The sequence below is a fragment of the Anolis sagrei genome, chromosome 12 (assembly GCF_037176765.1).
Source record: "Anolis sagrei isolate rAnoSag1 chromosome 12, rAnoSag1.mat, whole genome shotgun sequence".
NCBI lineage: Eukaryota > Metazoa > Chordata > Lepidosauria > Squamata > Dactyloidae > Anolis > Anolis sagrei.
The window spans coordinates 13,046,738-13,064,319 of NC_090032.1; the positions used below are offsets into that span (position 1 = coordinate 13,046,738).

General features: G+C 44.8%; 1 protein-coding gene across 1 annotated transcript; it reads right to left on the reverse strand.

Moving 5' to 3' along the window:
* Positions 1-2,184: 2,184 nt before the first annotated feature.
* Positions 2,185-14,255, reverse strand: GNG3 (G protein subunit gamma 3). Its single transcript, XM_060758273.2, has 3 exons — positions 13,968-14,255; positions 8,046-8,151; positions 2,185-2,870 (listed from the first exon to the last, which is right to left on the reverse strand). Exons 2-3 carry the CDS (start codon positions 8,142-8,144, stop codon positions 2,742-2,744), a joined length of 228 nt encoding a protein of 75 aa, XP_060614256.1. The 5' UTR covers positions 8,145-8,151; positions 13,968-14,255; the 3' UTR covers positions 2,185-2,741.
* Between the last annotated feature and the right edge of the window lie 3,327 nt (positions 14,256-17,582).

The window sequence follows — 17,582 nt, forward strand, 5'->3', positions numbered from 1 at the left end:
CGTTGCGTAGTGATTTTCCAAAATGGCGACATCCACTTCCTGAATGGTGTGTTCCTCAATGGCAGATTGGGGCCTCCCTGGAATTGCAGCTGTTTGCGCTGAAGTCCAACTACATTTGAATTAACGATGCCAGTTTTTGACTCCATCATATGATGGGAATCATCACCATAAACCTCTTTCATTTCATTGAATGTCTCCTTTGGTGTTCTCCAAACCCTTGACCCTTTGAGTCGCCCTCCTCTGGACACAGTCCAGCATAGAGTCAATTGCTGTGCCCAGAATTGGACACAATATGATTCCAGGTAAAGTGGACTGACGAAGGCGGAATAGAAGGAGAGCATGATTTCCCTGAAACTAGGCACTAGACTCCTATTGATGCAGGCCAAAATCCCATTGGCTTTTTTAGCTGCCGCATGGCATTGTTGGCTTGTGTTTCCCTTCCCCCCCCACGAGGACTCCAAGTTCTTTTTCACATGTCCTGCTGTTGAACCAGTCATCGTCCCCTATTCTGTATCTTTGCCTTTGCTTTTTTCTGCCTAAGTGGAGTCTCTTGCATTTGTCCCCTTTTGTTCATTTTGTCATTGTGTTCGTTTTGGCAAATCATCTGTCTAATCTGTTCTGATCACTTTGAATTCTGCTCTTGTCTTCTGGAGTCTTGGCTATCCCTCCCCATTTGGTCAAATTTGATGATCACGCCTTCTCACCCTTCATCTAAGTCTGTTGTAATAGAGCCTGTTAGTAATTCTTCAAGTGGTAGTATGGGTGTCAGAAGGGGGGAAAGGAGTGCTTGTGAGCAAAAGCTAGATGAGAAACAGCAAAGGAAAAGGATCCAGGATATGCTTATGTCACCTACCAACAAAGACTCCTTCAAAGGGTTTTCTGAGAGCGAAGGGTCAATGAGTGAGGGAGAGAAAGGAGATACAGTGGATGTGAATAGGGGAACTAAGAGGGTTACTCAGGAGCAGGAATCGGATGAGGAGCGACAAAGGAAGAAGATCCGGGATATACTTACTGCTCCCGCAGATGAAGAGTCTTTCATGGGTTTCTCTGGGAGTGATGGGTCTAGGAGTGATGGGGATTGGGATGATACACTGGATTGGACTAAGGTACAAGAGGTTCAAGATGTATGTACTCAGCCAACATCTAGTGACATGTTTGTGGGGTTTTCTGGTGGGGGGGATTGGCAATCGGGAGATACTTCTGAGTCTTGGGGAGATCTAAGTCTTGACAAGAGGTGGTAGAGTTGGAGGGATGGGCGTCGGGGTTCGGGTGTGGAGGCAAGGACAGCTGGAAGAGATAATGACAGGGCGGAGGTCAGCTCATCAGATGATGAGTTGTAAGATAAAAGTAGGCACTGAAATGGGGAATCTTTGCAGAAGGCAAAGTGTTGGTTTCGTGCCTTGCGTTTTGTTGCTGCCGTTTTCGTGTTGGGTTTGGGTTCTGGATCTGCAGGTTGCTGCTTCCGTTCGTGTTACAACTCGGCTTGAATTCTCGTGAGTGTGGATTTCCCCTTCTTTGACTTTGGACCGTTTTTGACTACGACACTGCCTACGTGGACTTTGGAACCTTGCAATTTCGGACTTGGCTTACTTTGACCTCGGACTTCGTTTGACTACGTCTTCTTTGCGGCTCTGTTTGTTTGTCCTTTACTTGCTGTGTTACTTTGCGTGACTTTTGAAGCACTTCAGTTTAATCTGGATCTTTTCTCCGGATAATCCGGATTATTGCTTCAGTTTGCTTTTTGAACTGGAACTTGCTGCTACTTTTGAGTTTTGACCAGAGACACTGAAGTAAGTGTCTCTGAGTTTCTTTTACTTTGTGTTAATCAACTCTACTTTTGGACATACTCTTGAGTCTGGCTCTTTAAGGCATCTGGGATCTGATGAAGTGGATGATATGTTGAACCTAGATTTGGCATTACAGTTTTACACACACACACACACCCCGGTGTTAAAATCCCAAGCATACTATCCACACCTTCATTTTTTTGTGGTTGCCATAGTAATTTTGGCCTGTTCTTTATTTCTAAATTGAAAGGCAGACATTTCAAATACATGTAATTTGACCTCTTGGGTCCCTCTGTTTTGTTGTGACTTGATTTGGGAAGCACCTTCGTGAGCATTTCTTCAGATAGACAGCATCAACCCTTTCCCTCCATTTTGCCATCCCAAGCTATGGACTCGCTTTAGTGTCTCCAATTTTATTCCTTTTCTGTGCTCTCTGATAACAAGGCAGATGAACAGTGGTTGCACAAAACCATTTGGAAAACACTGGCCCTTTTCCTAAAATGGATGGGTTGGGAGAATAGAGGGCTCTGATTAGCTAAACCTGGTTGGTAGTTTTGTCACAAAACACTCCACATTGAATGTTTATATTATATTCCAATGGGACTAAATGAATTTGAGATCCCACTGGGAATACTGGAGAAGAACTAGACAGCCCAGAATACACCTTCATGGCAGGTAAACAATGTGCTGTTTCTCTTCCTCTCCTTTGTAAAATGGAATGGAGAGTCCTCTTCTTGGAAAGAGCTGGGGAACTGCGTCCATCCTGCTTGGATTGGTTATTGTGCTCAGGTGAAGTGTATGTAATAAGCTGGTTGGTGATGGAGGCCGAGTTGTGCAGGTAACTCTGGGCCTCCATAACTAATAGGGGAATTGACAAAGGAAAGGAGAAAAGGCTCTTGTGCCATCTGGCCTTACGAAACTGGTTGGGGCTGCAGTGAGGGACACAATCGTTGCTCAGAGGAGAGCGCAGAAGAACTTCTTCTCTCGGAATGGGTTTTCGGAGGTGGGCACCGGAGTGATGAGCGGGTCCTCGCAGGCATGGGCATCACAGTAGGTCATTAGGTCAGCCGCGGCCTTTGATACCTGCAAATACAGAAGGAGAGTTTGTAGGACGGAGGTCCAGGTCCCATGTCCTATGAGGAGCATAGGGCATGCTTGGCTTGCAGGAGAGATGGTTGAGAGGAGGCATGAGAGCCATGTTTGCATATTTGAAAGGATGCCATAAGGAAGAGGGAGCAGGCTTCCTTTGTGCAACAGTGGCACAATGGGTTAAACAAGTGGTTCTCAGCATTTCTCAACCTCAGAAAATGTATCAGTATTTCTGTTGGTCATGGGAGTTCTGTGTGGGAAGTTTGGCCCAATTCTATCCTTGGTGGGGTTCAGAATGCTCTTTGACTGTAGGTGAACTATACATCCCTGCACTGTGTTCTGTCTTCCAGATGACCAGATTGTATGGAAGAAGCCGATCTTGGACCCAAACCATGTAATAAAGGTAATAACCAATATAAAGGTAATAGCCAATACTTTGTCTTTTTACCCAGAAACCAAGTGGTATCAAGTGGAGTGATTTGAATGTAAATGTAAGGCAGTGTTTCTCAACCTGGGTGGCCAGGGCCCCTGGGGGGCTCAGAGGGGTTGCCAAAGATCATTAAAAAACATACTGAAGATCTCTCTGGGCCACAGCAACACATGGCAGGGGACAGCTAGTAAAATAAATATTATTTTGTATTATTATTAGTATTATATTCTATTACATTATAATATTATCAATATGATATGTGTCAGTGTATATTTTCATGTATGATGTATGTTTAAATGTAATTTAATGTAGTAGAAATGTGATTGCAATAGGATTGTATTGCCAGGATGTATGTTTACACAGAAGGCTGTGAGAATGTGACCCAGAGTTTCTAGCTGTGTGAAATACTAGGGAGTGCCTGTGAGATAACTCCTAGCGAGCTGCAGTTTTGTTTTCGTTTCCCATTTCCTTTGTGCATTGGATAGCCTGATGTTCCATGTGTCCACCTGCACATCGATCGAGTCGCTGGCAGGCTCCAGATCCCACAGAGCATTCCAGAACGTGCTGGGTTCCATGAGTCTCCTTGGGCGAACCCAAATTGGCTCGGCGCCCTTGCAGGGTGGGTAGGCATGCTCTCAGGGCGCAGTGATCCGACCATAGAACCTCTATTGTGGAGGCTTGGGTCACTTGAATTCCTGCGCTGAAAATCAGATCTAGCGTGTGTCCCACCCGATGCTCGGGCCCAGTACTACAAAGCGAGAGTCCCAGTGCCTCCATGGTAGACACTAGGTCCATAGCTGCTAATGAACAAGAGTCTGCATCAGCGTGGACATTGAAATCCCCCAAGACGATAAGTCTGGGGAACCTCAAGGACCACTCCGACACAGTCTGAAGCAGCTGGGATAGGCTGTCTGCTGGTGCACTATATATTATATTATTAGCATTGCACAATATTACTATTATCTATTACTATAGTGTAGTATTCCACTATAATGCAATATTATTAGTAATATTACATGTAATATATAATTATTATATTATTATATTGTATTATTATTAGTATTATATTGTGTTACAGGCTGATAGAATTCTGCCAGGAAAACTCGCTGTGTATAACGAATACTCTCTTCCAACAACCTAAAAGACGGCTTTATACATGGACTTCACCAGATGGTCAACACCGAAATCAGATTGACTACATCCTTTGCAGCCAAAGGTGGCGGACATCCATCCAGTCGGTGAAAACAAGACCTGGGGCTGACTGTAGCTCAGATCACGAACTTCTTATTGCTCAATTTAGAATAAAACTAAAGAGATCAGGGAAAATACACAGACCAGTTAGATATGATCTCACTAACATTCCTAGCGAATATACAGTGGAAGTGAAGAACAGATTTGAAGGGCTAGATTTAGTAAACAGAGTCCCAGAAGAACTATGGACAGAAGTCCGCGACATTGTTCAGGAGGCGGCAACAAAGTACGTCCCAAAGAAAAAGAAAACCAAGAAGGCAAAATGGTTGTCTGCTGAGACACTGGAAGTAGCCCAAGAAAGGAGGAAAGCAAAAGGAAACAGGGATAAGGGGAGATATACCCAGTTAAATGCGCAATTCCAGAGGTTAGCCAGAAGAGACAAGGAACTATTTTTAAATAAGCAATGCATGGAAGTGGAAGAAGACAACAGGATAGGAAGGACAAGAGACCTCTTCCAGAAAATTAGAAACATTGGAGGTAAATTTCAGGCAAAAATTGGTATGATAAGAAACAAAGATGGCAGGGACCTAACAGAAGCTGAAGAGATCAAGAGAAGGTGGCGAGATTATACAGAAGATCTGTATAGGAAGGATAACAATATCGAGGATAGCTTTGACTGTGTGGTGAATGAATTAGAGCCAGACATCCTGAGGAGTGAGGTTGAATGGGCCTTAAGAAGCATTGCTAACAACAAGGCAGCAGGAGACGACGGGATCCCAGCTGAACTGTTTAAAATCTTAAAAGATGATGCTGTCAAGGTGATGCATGCCATATGCCAGCAAATATGGAAAACACAAGAATGGCCATCAGACTGGAAAAAATCAACTTATATCCCCATACCAAAAAAGGGAAATGCGAAAGACTGCTCCAACTTCCGTACAGTGGCCCTTATTTCTCATGCCAGTAAGGTAATGCTCAAGATCCTGCAAGGAAGACTCCAGCAATACATGGAGAGAGAGTTGCCAGATGTTCAAGCTGGGTTTAGAAAAGGCAGAGGAACGAGAGACCAGATTGCCAATATCCGCTGGATAATGGAGAAAGGCAGGGAGTTTCAGAAAAACATCTACTTCTGCTTCATTGACTACTCTAAAGCCTTTGACTGTGTGGATCATAATAAATTGTGGCAAGTTCTTGGTGGGATGGGTATACCAAGCCATCTTGTCTCTCTCCTGAGGAATCTGTACAAGGACCAAGTAGCAACAGTCAGAACTGACCACGGAACAACAGACTGGTTCAAGATTGGGAAAGGCGTCCGGCAAGGCTGCATACTCTCACCCAACCTTTTTAACTTGTATGCAGAACACATCATGCGATGTGCGGGGCTTGATGAATGCAAAGCTGGGGTGAAAATTGCTGGAAGAAACATTAACAACCTCAGATATGCAGATGACACCACTCTGATGGCCGAAAGCGAGGAGGAGCTGAGGAGCCTTCTAATCAAGGTGAAAGAAGAAAGCGCAAAAGCCGGGTTGCAGCTGAACGTCAAAAAAACCAAGATTATGGCAACAAGAATGATTGACAACTGGAAAATAGAGGGAGAAAATGTGGAGGCCGTGACAGACTTTGTATTTCTAGGTGCAAAGATTACTGCAGACGCAGACTGTGGCCAGGAAATCAGAAGACGCTTACTTCTTGGGAGGAGAGCAATGTCCAGTCTCGATAAAATAGTAAAGAGTAGAGACATCAGACTGGCAACAAAGATCCGCCTAGTCCAAGCCATGGTATTCCCTGTAGTAACATACGGATGTGAGAGCTGGACCATAGGGAAGGCTGAGCGAAGGAAGATCGATGCTTTTGAGCTGTGGTGCTGGAGGAAAGTGCTGAGAGTGCCTTGGACTGCGAGAAGATCCAACCAGTCCATCCTCCAGGAAATAAAGCCCGGCTGCTCACTGGAGGGAAAGATACTAGAGACAAAGTTGAAGTACTTTGGTCACATCATGAGGAGACAGGAAAGCCTAGAGAAGACAATTATGCTGGGGAAAGTGGAAGGCAAAAGGAAGAGGGGCCGACCAAGGGCAAGATGGATGGATGGCATCCTTGAAGTGACTGGACTGACCTTGAAGGAGCTGGGGGTGGTGACGGCCGACAGGGAGCTCTGGCGTGGGCTGGTCCACGAGGTCACGAAGAGTCGGAGACGACTGAACGAATGAACAACATTGTGTTACAATATTATGATCAATATTATATGTACATATAATATATTATAATTATTAGCACAGCAACATATTAGTATTATCTATTACTATATTGTACTATACCACTATAATGCAATATTATTAGCAATATTACATGTAATATAAAATATATAATTATTGTATTGTATTAATGTATTTTAGTACATTATAATATTATGATCAATATTATATGTATATACAATATATTATATTATTAGCACATGTTAAAGATGTTGAATAGTACTGGGCCCAGGACAGAACCCAGAGGCACCCCACTGGTCACTTGTCTCCAAGATAAAGAGGAACTTTTTAGGTTCTTGTGGGTTTTTTTTGGGCTATATGGCCATGTTCTAGAGGCATTTTTCCTGACGTTTCGCCTGCATCTATGGCAAGCATCCTCAGAGGTAGTGAGGTCTGTTGGAATTAGGAAAATGGGTTTATATATCTGTGGAATGACAGGGGTGGGGCAAAGAGCTCTTCTCTGCTCGAGCTAGGTGGGAATGTTTCAAATGCTACGTTCAGCAAAGGACAAGAGGGATCCTCTCACTTCTGCAGGAGTCTACCGTATACCATGCAGCTGTGGACAAGTCTACATAGGGAACACAAAACGCAGCATTGCCCAAACACGAATCAAGGAACATGGAAGGCACTGCAGACTACTTCAACCAGAGAAGTCAGCCATAGCAGAGCACCTGATGAACCAGCCTGGACACAGCATATTATTTGAGAACACAGAAATGCTGGACCACACCAACAACCACCATGTCAGACTACACAGAGAAGCCATTGAAATCCACAAGCATGTGGACAATTTCAACAGAAAGGAGGAGACCATGAAAATGAACAAATCTGGCTACCAGTATTAAAAAACTCTAAAATTACAACAGCAAAACAGCAGAGAGGAAACAACCAGGCACATCTTAACACCTCTCAACAAAACATTCCCCCAGGCTCAGCCAGGCCTTCAAAATGCTAATGAAGGTGGTCAGTTGAAACATTCCCACCTAGCTCCAGCTGAGAAGAGCTCTTTGCCCCACCCCAGTCATTCCACAGTTATATAAACCCATTTTCCTAATTCCAACACTCACTACCTCTGAGGATGCTTGCCATAGATGCAGGCGAAACGTCAGGAAAAATGCCTCTAGAACATGGCCATATAGCCCGAAAAAACCCACAAGAACCTAGTGATTCCAGCCATGAAAGCCTTCGACAATACAAGGAACTTTTTAGTTGGGTTCAGACCCTTCAACCCTGATGGGAGGGAATGGTTCTCGATTTCCTTATCTTATCATCATATTCAACCCCATTTCTTACCTTTATCCTGCACATGCTGGCTTCAATCTTGAGCTGCTCCACCATCTTGCGGGCTTGGCCAATACTCATGGTGCTGTTCACTGGTGTCTCCCCTTTCATGGTAATTCTGGGAAGGAAGACATGAAAGCAAGAAATAATTACTATTTGAGGATGCCTGCCCTAGATGCAGGCCAAATGTCTGGAGAGAATGCTTCTGGAACATGGCCATAAAGCCCGGAAAAACTCACAACAACCCAATTAGTATTGTATTGAAATGCTTTTGATGCAAGCCACTTTGAGTCTCCTTTGTGGGGTATAAATAAACATAATAATGGGTTGCTGTGCGTTTTCTGGGCTGCCTGGCCATGTTTCAGAAGCATTGGTGGGGACGAGGGAGAGGACCTTCTCGGTGGTGGAACTCACTTCCCAAGGACATCAGGCAAGACCTCACATTGGCAGCCTTTAGGAGGAGCCTGAAAACGTGGTTGTTCCAGTCTGCCTTCCCTGAATAAGGAAAACTCTCAGCAATTTGCCCTCAGAATGCATTTTACTACTGGATTAGGATTGACTGCATTCCCTCATCTCTCTTTGAAAACCTTATACAAGTTATATCATACCCTCCTCATGCCCAGCGTTTATTTTTTTAATTCGTAAACAATTACATTTGGCCCGGCCATAGGTTTTTAATCCTTGTGTGTTACTGTTTTTTGGTTATTGTTTATATGTGATTTATATATAAATCACAGATTGTACTGTATATGCTGTTTTGTTTATTGCTTTTGTTTATTGATGTACTGTTGGGCTTGGCCCCATGTAAGCCGCTCCGATTCCCTTGGGGAGATGGTGGCAGGGTATAAATAAATTTTCTTCTTCTTCTTCTTCTTCTTCTTATTATTATTATTATTATTATTATTATTATTTGTCATTTGAAAGTAGTTGGGAGTAGTGATTTATAATTCACCTATCATCAAAAAGCATTCTGAACTCCATCAGCGATGGAATTATTTATTTGTTTGTTTGTTTATTTATTTACTGTATTTGCCCGCAGGTGCACTCAAGGCGGCAAAATTCAATGCTTACAATGTCTTAAATACAATAAAGTATACAAAATAACATATAATAAAAACTAAACAAATCAATAAAATATAAATTCATAGTGTCTCCTTGTTAAAAACATTGTCCGGACTCATTGTCTAGTCGTTCCATTCTCCTATGTCAGTTATTCTTCATTTGCAAACGCTTGTTCAAAAAGCCACGTCTTGACTTTGAACCGAACTTGGCACACAGAACTCCCATCACTAACAGAAAATACTGGAAGGGTTTGCTGGGCATTGACCTTGAGTTTGGGAGTTGTAGTTCACCTACATCCAGAGAGCACTGTGGACACAAAGAATGATGGATCTAGACCAAACTTGGCATGAATACCAATATGTCGAAATGTGAACACTGGTGGAGTTTGGGGGAAATAGACCTTGACATTTGGGAGTTGTCGTTGCTGGGATTTATAGTTTGCTTACAATCAAATAGCGTTCTTAACCCTATCAACTACAGAGTTGGACCAAACTTCCCACACAGAACCCCATGACCAACAGGAAATACTGTGTTTTCTGATGGTCTTTGCTGACCCTTCTGATACACCCTTCCTCCAGACCCCAGGTTGAGAAACACTGATGTAAAGGAAGAGCCTTTTTGGCATTTGGTTATAGTAAACAGAATGATGGACTGAATTGATTATTTCAGAATTTATCGTACAGCCACTACAGCACTAGTATTGATGATCGTGTGCTGCATCATCCCTGGCTTTGTAAACGATCTCAAAGGTTATACATCTATAGAAGGTCAAGCACATCCAGGAGCCAATTTTCTCCCCTTGGATCTCTCCAGTGGCAAAGATAGCAAAAACCACCCTCTGAGTCCATTTGAAAAAGTCAAAGAGCCGGTGTTGTCCATAAATACCTCCAAGGTCATGTGGACAGCATGACTGCATGGATTGCCGTTACCTTCCTACCAGAATCATTGAATAATAGAATCATAGAGTTGGAAGAGACCTCATGGGCCATCCAGTCCAACCCCATTCTGCCAAGAAGCAGGAATATTGCATTCAAATCACCCCTGACAGATAGTCATCCAGCCTCTGCTCAAAAGCCTCCAAAGAAGGAGCCTCCACCACACCCCGGGGCAGAGAGTTCCACTGCTGAACGGCTCTCACAGTCAGGAAGTTCTTCCTCATGTTCAGATGGAATCTCCTTTTTGTAGTTTGAAGCCATTGTTCCGCGTCCTAGTCTCCAGGGAAGCAAAAAACAAGATTGCTCCCTCCTCCCTGTGACTTCCTCTCACATATTTATACATGGCTATCATATCTCCTCTCAGCCTTCTCTTCTTCAGGGTAAACATGCCTAGCTCCTTAAGCCACTCCTCATAGGGCTTGTTCTCCAGACCCTTGATCATTTCAGTCGCCCTCCTCTGGACACATTCCAGCTTGTCAACATTTATCTTCAATTGTGGTGCACAGAATTGTACACAATATTCCAGATGTGGTCTAACTAAAGCGGAATAGAGGGGTAGCATTACTTCCCTAGATCTGAACACTATGCTCCTCTTGATGCAGGCCAAAATCCCATTGGCTTTTTTTGCCGCCACATCACATTGTTGGCTCATGTTTAACTTGCTGTCCACGAGGATTCCAAGGTCTTTTTCACACGTACTGCTCTCGAGCCAGGCATTGTCCCCCATTCTGGATCTTTGCATTACCTTTTTTCCTGCTTAAGTGGAGTATCTTGCATTTGTCCCTGTTGAACTTCATTTTGTTAGTTTTGGCCCATCATCTCTCTAATCTGTCAAGATCGTTTTGAATCCTGCTCCTGTCCTCTGGAGTATTGGCTATCCCTCCCAATTTGGTGTCATCTGCAAACTTGATTATCCTGCCTTCTAACCCTTCGTCTAAGTCATTAATGAAGATCCTGATCAGGACCGGGCCCAGGACGGAACCCTGCTTGTGGCACTCCGCGCGTCACTTCTTTCCAGGATGAAGAGGAAGCATTGGTGAGCACCCTCTGGGTTCGTCCATTCAGCCAATTACGGATCCACCTCACCGTAGTTTTGCCTAGCCCACATTGGACTAGTTTGTTTGCCAGAAGGTCATGGGGGACCTTGTCGAAGGCCTTCCTGAAATCCAGGTACGCTCCATCCACGGCATTCCCCGCATCTACCCAGCTTGTAACTCTATCGAAGAAAGAGATCAGATGAGTCTGGCATGACTTGTTTTTGATAAATCCATGTTGACTATTAGCGATGACCGCATTTGTTTCTAAGTGTTTGCAGACCACTTCCTTAACAATCTTTTCCAGAATCTTGCCTGGTATCGACATGAGGCTGACCGGACATTGGTCATTGTTTGGGTCATCCTTTTTTCCCTTCTTGAAGATTGGGACCACATTGGCCCTCCTTCAATCTGCTGGAACTTCTCCCGTTCTCCAAGAACTCTAAAGATGGTTGCCAATGGTTCCAAAATGACTTCCGCTAGTTCCTTCAATACTCTTGGGTGTAGTTGATCTGGCCCTGGGGACTTGAACTCATTTAGAGCGGCCAGGTATTCCTGGAGGACTTGTTTCCCAGTTTGGGGTTGGATGTCCTCTAATCCCTCATCCACTCCATCTTGCTGAAGTTGAGGATGACTTTCTTTTTGTGAGAAGACTGAGGCAAAGAAGGCATTAAGTAGTTCTGCCTTTTCCTTATCCCCTGTCAGCATTACCCCATCTTCTCCTCAAAGAGGCCCTATCGCCTCCTTGTTCTTCCTTTTTCTACTCACATTTGCATGCTTTTGAACTACTAGGTTAGAAGAAGCTGGGGCTAACAGCAGGAGCTCACCCCACTCCCCAGATTCAAACCTGTGACCTTTTGGTCTGCAAGTTCAGCAGCTTAGCGCTTTAATCCGCTGCACCACTGGGGGCTCCTTCTTGTATATTTGCAATCAATTAATATATAATCATATTGCTAGTATAATGAAGGAAGCTGCCTACCCTTATTCATATGCTAACCATAGCAACGACCTACCACTGCCATTCCCCAATGTTAAATGTAAACAAATGCACATTCCTCCCACAGAGATTTTTTTTTAGAAAACATACTTTACCCTTTGAAAGATAATCTGTCACAGGAAAACGAACCTTTAGAACTCAATTATTAGAGCGATTCCTTTTCTTCCCATGGCCACTCATCTTCTTCCTATGAGGAACGGCTTAAGGAGCTTGGTATATTTAGTATTGAGATCAAGGCTGAGAGGGGGCATGACCACCATGTTTAAATATCCATATTATTATTGAGGATAGTATGATTTTAATACTGAATTCAATGTTTTACATGTTTTAATGTGTATTTAATTTTAATTTCTAATTTAAGTGTATTCTGTTTGTTGTCCAAAGGCAGTGAATAGGTTTTTTTTTTCTGTGTCAGGAGCAACTTGAGAAACCGCTAGTCGCTTCTGGTGTGAGAGTATTGGCTGTCTGCAAGGACGTTGCCCAGGGGATGCCCAGGTGTTTTGATGTTTTAACATCCTTGTGGGAGGCTTCTCTCATGTCCCTGCATGGGGAGCTGGAGCTGACAGAGGGAGCTCATTCGCGCTTACTCTGGATTTGAACCTTCGACCTGTTGGCACAAGGGTTTGACCCATTGCCTTGAGTCCCTTTTGAGGTAAACAAATAGAATAGTTGTTTGTACTGTATTGCTGATACTGGTTGTTAACCGCTCTGAGTCGCCTAATGGCTGAGAAGAGCGGTATACAAGTAAAGTAAATAATAAATAATAATAAATAAATAATAAATAAATATTTGAAAGGAGCTCACATTCTAGAAGGGGCAACAGAGCAATGGATTCAATTTGCAAGGAAGCAGATTTCACCTAAACATTAGGAAGATCTTCCTTACAGTAAGTGCTGTTTAGTGGTGGAATATGTTGTTGCCTTGCAGTCCAGTGGGGTCTCCAACTTTGGAGGGTGTTTAAGTAGAGACTGGATGGCAATCCGTCGGGAGGGCTTTGATTGTGTCTTCATGCATGACAGAGGCTTCGCTTGAATGACATCATCCTAGATTTGGAAGGGCCATCCAGTCCAACCCCATTCAGCCAGGCAGAAAGACACAATCAAAGCTCTCCTGCCAGATGGCCACCCAGAGTGGCCTTTCCCAACTCTTATGATTCTACGATTCAATCCAACCCCATTCTCTCTTCTGTCTGACATCCATCAGGAGGGCTTGGATTGTGTTTTTCCTGTATGGAACAGGGTTGAACTGGATGGCCCTGGGGTCTCTTCCAACATTAGGGTTCTATGACTCTGAGGCTGGATGGCCATCTGCCGGGAGGGCTTTGAATGTGCTTTTCCTGCAAGGAAGAGGATTGGACTGGATGGCCCTGGGGTCTCTTCCAACACTAGGGTTCTATGATTCCGAAGCTGGATGGCCATCTGTTGGGAGGGCTTTGAATGTGTTTTTCCTGCAAGGAACAGGGTTGGACTGGATGGCCCTTGGGTCTCTTCCAAGTCTAGGATTCTATATGCATCTCCTATTGCGTCCACTGAGAAAGGAGCCTATTCTGGTGGCCATTCTGAAGGCTGCCTTCACACAGAAATAGAGACTCATGCAGTAATACTATTCCTAAACTGTAGGAGGTGATGGGGAGGGAACAAATGAGAGACAGGGAGAGGAAAACAGAAATGCTTCTCTCCATCCCACCCCACCCAAACCACCCAGCCAAGGCATATATTGTCTTTGTCTCTGTTAGAACAGATACAAAATGATATAGAGTAGCCATGCAACCCAGATCCTTATGTTTGCCTTAAAAAAAAAAGCCACTTTCCCTAGAGAGTCTTCACCTACCATTGATCTCATGCATATAAGCCTCCAACCTGGACTGAGCCCCAACCTCCAAGACAAACCCTTTCGTTGCTATTACCTGGACAAAAAGAAGGAGATCAAAATGGTATTCTTCAGCCCTTTGAAGCTCTGGATAAGGTGGGCGACTCTTCTCTATCCCCTATCAATACTGGGAAATTGTAGAGCGAGGAAAAGGGAGGGTTCTGGCAGCCTTTGCCTGCTTGGTTCTCCTCCTCTGCCACCAAATTGATGCCTCGCTGTCTCCCCCAAATGGCTCTGCTCACCTTTCCTAGGCTTAGTTCAATAGTCCAGCACCTTGAGGATGCTGCAAAACCCCTCAATGCTGGGACCGAACCATCTCTGTGTCAGAGAAAGGGGTGGCAGTACCCACACCCAGATAGGCTTCAAGGGGAAGCAAGAGATTTGTTTACTTTTTAATACATTCCAAAAGTGTGGTTTTGCCACCAAAAGGAAGCCACGAAGGAGGAAGCACAGAGGCAAAGAGGACGCAGCACACAAACAGGACCAGAAACATAGAGGTTCGGGTGAATGCACCCCCTATGCAGGTAATGGTACGAACACATGAAAGCTGCAGTACATAGCAGCATCATCATCATCATTGCCTCTTTCATTTGGAAATCTGACATCAGTGCACTGCTTGCTTTTTCTTGCTCTTTCTCTTCCTTCCTCTTCTCTCTCTTGGTTCCAAAATCTATGACAATATGTGATTTCACCATCCTTTTTGATAAGGAAAGAAAGGACATTTTGCTGGCTCTCAGGTGAAGTGTTTGGTGTCGGAATCCAGATGCCTTAAAGAGCCAGACACAGGAGTATAGTCCAAACAATAGTTTATTAAAGCAAAGTAAATAGGACCCAGAGACACTTGCTTCAGTGCCTCTGGTCAAAACTCAAAGTTTGTAGCAATTTACAGCTTGAAAAACGAACTCAGAAAATAAGCCAGATTAAACTGGCAAAAAAACCCCGGATTAAACAAGAGTTTGTGCAAAACACACCAAAATCTCACAGTTCAAAGAAAACAAGCAAACAAAGAGCTGTGAAGATAAGCCGTTGTCCAGTAGCAGTCCAAAGTCGAAGAAATCTCAGTTGAAAGTTCCAAATTCCACAAGGCCGTATCGTCAAAACAGTCCGAAGTCAAGGAGAGAGGAAATCCGCACTTACGAGAATCCAAGCAAACAAAGCAAACAGCAACCTGCAGATCCAGGACCCAAGCCCAACAGGAAAGCGGCAGCGACAAGACCCAAGTCACGAAACCAACCAAGCAAAGTTCTATAATTCCAGTGCCTTTATTTATCTTACAGCTCATCATCCGATGATGAGCTGCCCTCCATCCCGTCCTCATTGCTATCAGCTGGCTTAGCCTCTACAGCTGAACGCCAATGCCCATCCCTCCAACTCTTTCACTTCTTGTCAAGACTTAGGTCTCCCCATGAATCCACAGTATCACCAGATTGCCAATCCCCGTCACCAGAAAACCCCACAAAAGTGCCACTAAACGTTGGTTGAGTACACACATTCTGAACCTCCTGTACCTTGGTCCAATCCAGTGGTTCCTCTTCATCCCCATCACTCCCATCACTGCCGTTTCACCGTCCACTTGTGACACCGAGTCCTTTGATGGAGTACTTCCTCATTCTTCTGCACTCTGCTGGAAGGATTTTTATGGCATTGTAAATTAGTCTCTCCACATAAAGCAGTACCTAAATTTCCTACTTGACAGATGCAACTGTTGCATAGGTCAGCAGCAAGCTAGACTCCATACTCGATAATTTCCATCAATGCCTTGAGGTCATTACTGGATGGTTGTGTGCCAGCAGGTTGAGGGTGAATCCAGCGAAGACGGAGATCCTTTGGTTGGGTCGCCCAGACGGAGGAGTGATCTGGTTGCCTACCCTGGATGGTGTGACATTATGCCCGTCATCTTTGGTAAAGAGTCTGGGAGTCTTACAGCCTGTGCTGGACGGGGTCACACTCCCCCTAAAAGCACAGGTACGCAGTCTGGGAGTTCTCCTGGATTCATCGCTGAGCCTGGAACCCCAGGTTTCAGCGGTGGTCAGGGGAGCATTCGCACAATTAAAACTTGTGCGCCAGCTGCGTCCGTACCTTGGGAGGGCTGACTTGGCCACGGTAGTACACGCTTTGGTTACATCCCGCTTAGATTACTGCAACGCTCTCTATGTGGGGTTGCCTCTGAAGACTGCCCGGAAGCTGCAGCAAGTACAACGCGTGGCAGCCAGATTGCTAACGGGTGCGGGGTACAGGGAGCACACCACTCCGCTCTTACTTGAACTCCACTGGCTGCCGATTAGCTTCCGAGCACAATTCAAAGTGCTGGTGTTAACCTATAAAGCCCTAAACAACTCCGGCCCTGTTTACCTCTCCGAACATATTCTCCCCTACGAACCATCAAGACCACTAAGATCGTCTGGAGGGGCCCTGCTCTCGGTCCCTCCGCCTGCACAAGCACGGCTGGTGGGGACGAGGGACAGGGCCTTCTCAATGGTGGCCCCTCGACTTTGGAACTCCCTGCCATTAGAGATCAGAACTGCCCCCTCCCTCATGACGTTCAGGAAACTAACAAAGACCTGGTTGTGGAACGCGGCATTTGACAACTGATTTAATTTTTTGCCCACATGAAAGGAGGATGATGAATGGGATTGTGATGGTGTCGGACGAGTTGGCTCTTTTAACTGTGATGATAATGTTTTAACGTGTATAGTGCTGATATTTTAACCGTGTAATGAAGTGGCATTGTGTTGTTATTGTATTTTTTTGTATGTTAACACATGTTGTGAACCGGTCCGAATCCCTCTTTGAAGGTGAGAGGGTCGGTATATAAAACCTCGAAATAAATAATAAATAAATAAATCTTTTTAGACCCTCTGCTGACAGTGGAGGCCCAGGCTTCCACTGCGAGCAGAGTTGCATTTTTCCATCTGTGTCAGGCTAGGCATCTGGCTCCCTATCTGTCCAGGGACGACCTGGCCTGAGTTGCATTGGCCTTTTTAGCTGTTAACCTAATGTTCAGCTTGTGGCATATTAAGACACCCAGATCCCTTTCACGTGGGCTATTTCCAAGCCATCCTATAACTGTGAATGCCTACGTTTGGTACTTTAGTATCACGTTGGCCTTTTGAGCTGCAGCATCACCTTGTTCAGCATGTGTTCTACTATGGGCCCTTCCAGACATGCCCTATATCCCAGGATGTAATCCCAGGTTTTTTATTTATCCCAGATTATCTGGCATTGGGGACTGATATAACCCAGTTTAAATCAGACTCTGCTGATTTATTGCTCTACTCACATTTGCATGTTTTCGAAGTGCTAGGTTGGCAGAAGCTGCATAGAAGCTGCTAACAGTGGGAGCTCACCCCGCTCCGTGGTACCTATTGCTCTACTCACATCTGCATGCTTGCAAACTGCTAGGTTAGCAGAAGCTGGGGCTAACAGCAGGAGCTCACCTCGCTCTGCAGAACCTATTGCTCTACCCACATTTGCATGTTTGCGAACTGCTAGGTTGGCAGAAGCTGAGGCTAACAGCGGGAGCTCACCCCACTCTGCAGAACCTATTGCTCTACCCATATTTGCATGTTTGCGAACTGCTAGGTTGGCAGAAGCTGGGGCTAACAGCGGGAGCTCACCCCACTCTGCAGAACCTATTGCTCTACCCACATCT

Excerpts from the sequence above, each read along its gene's own strand:
- GNG3 (XM_060758273.2), bottom strand. The coding sequence starts at position 8,144 with ATGAAAGGGGAGACACCAGTGAACAGCACCATGAGTATTGGCCAAGCC. Across the intron at positions 2,871-8,045 it reads CCAGCATGTGCAGGATAAAG|GTATCAAAGGCCGCGGCTGA; the intron begins GTAAGAAATGGG and ends CTGTATTTGCAG.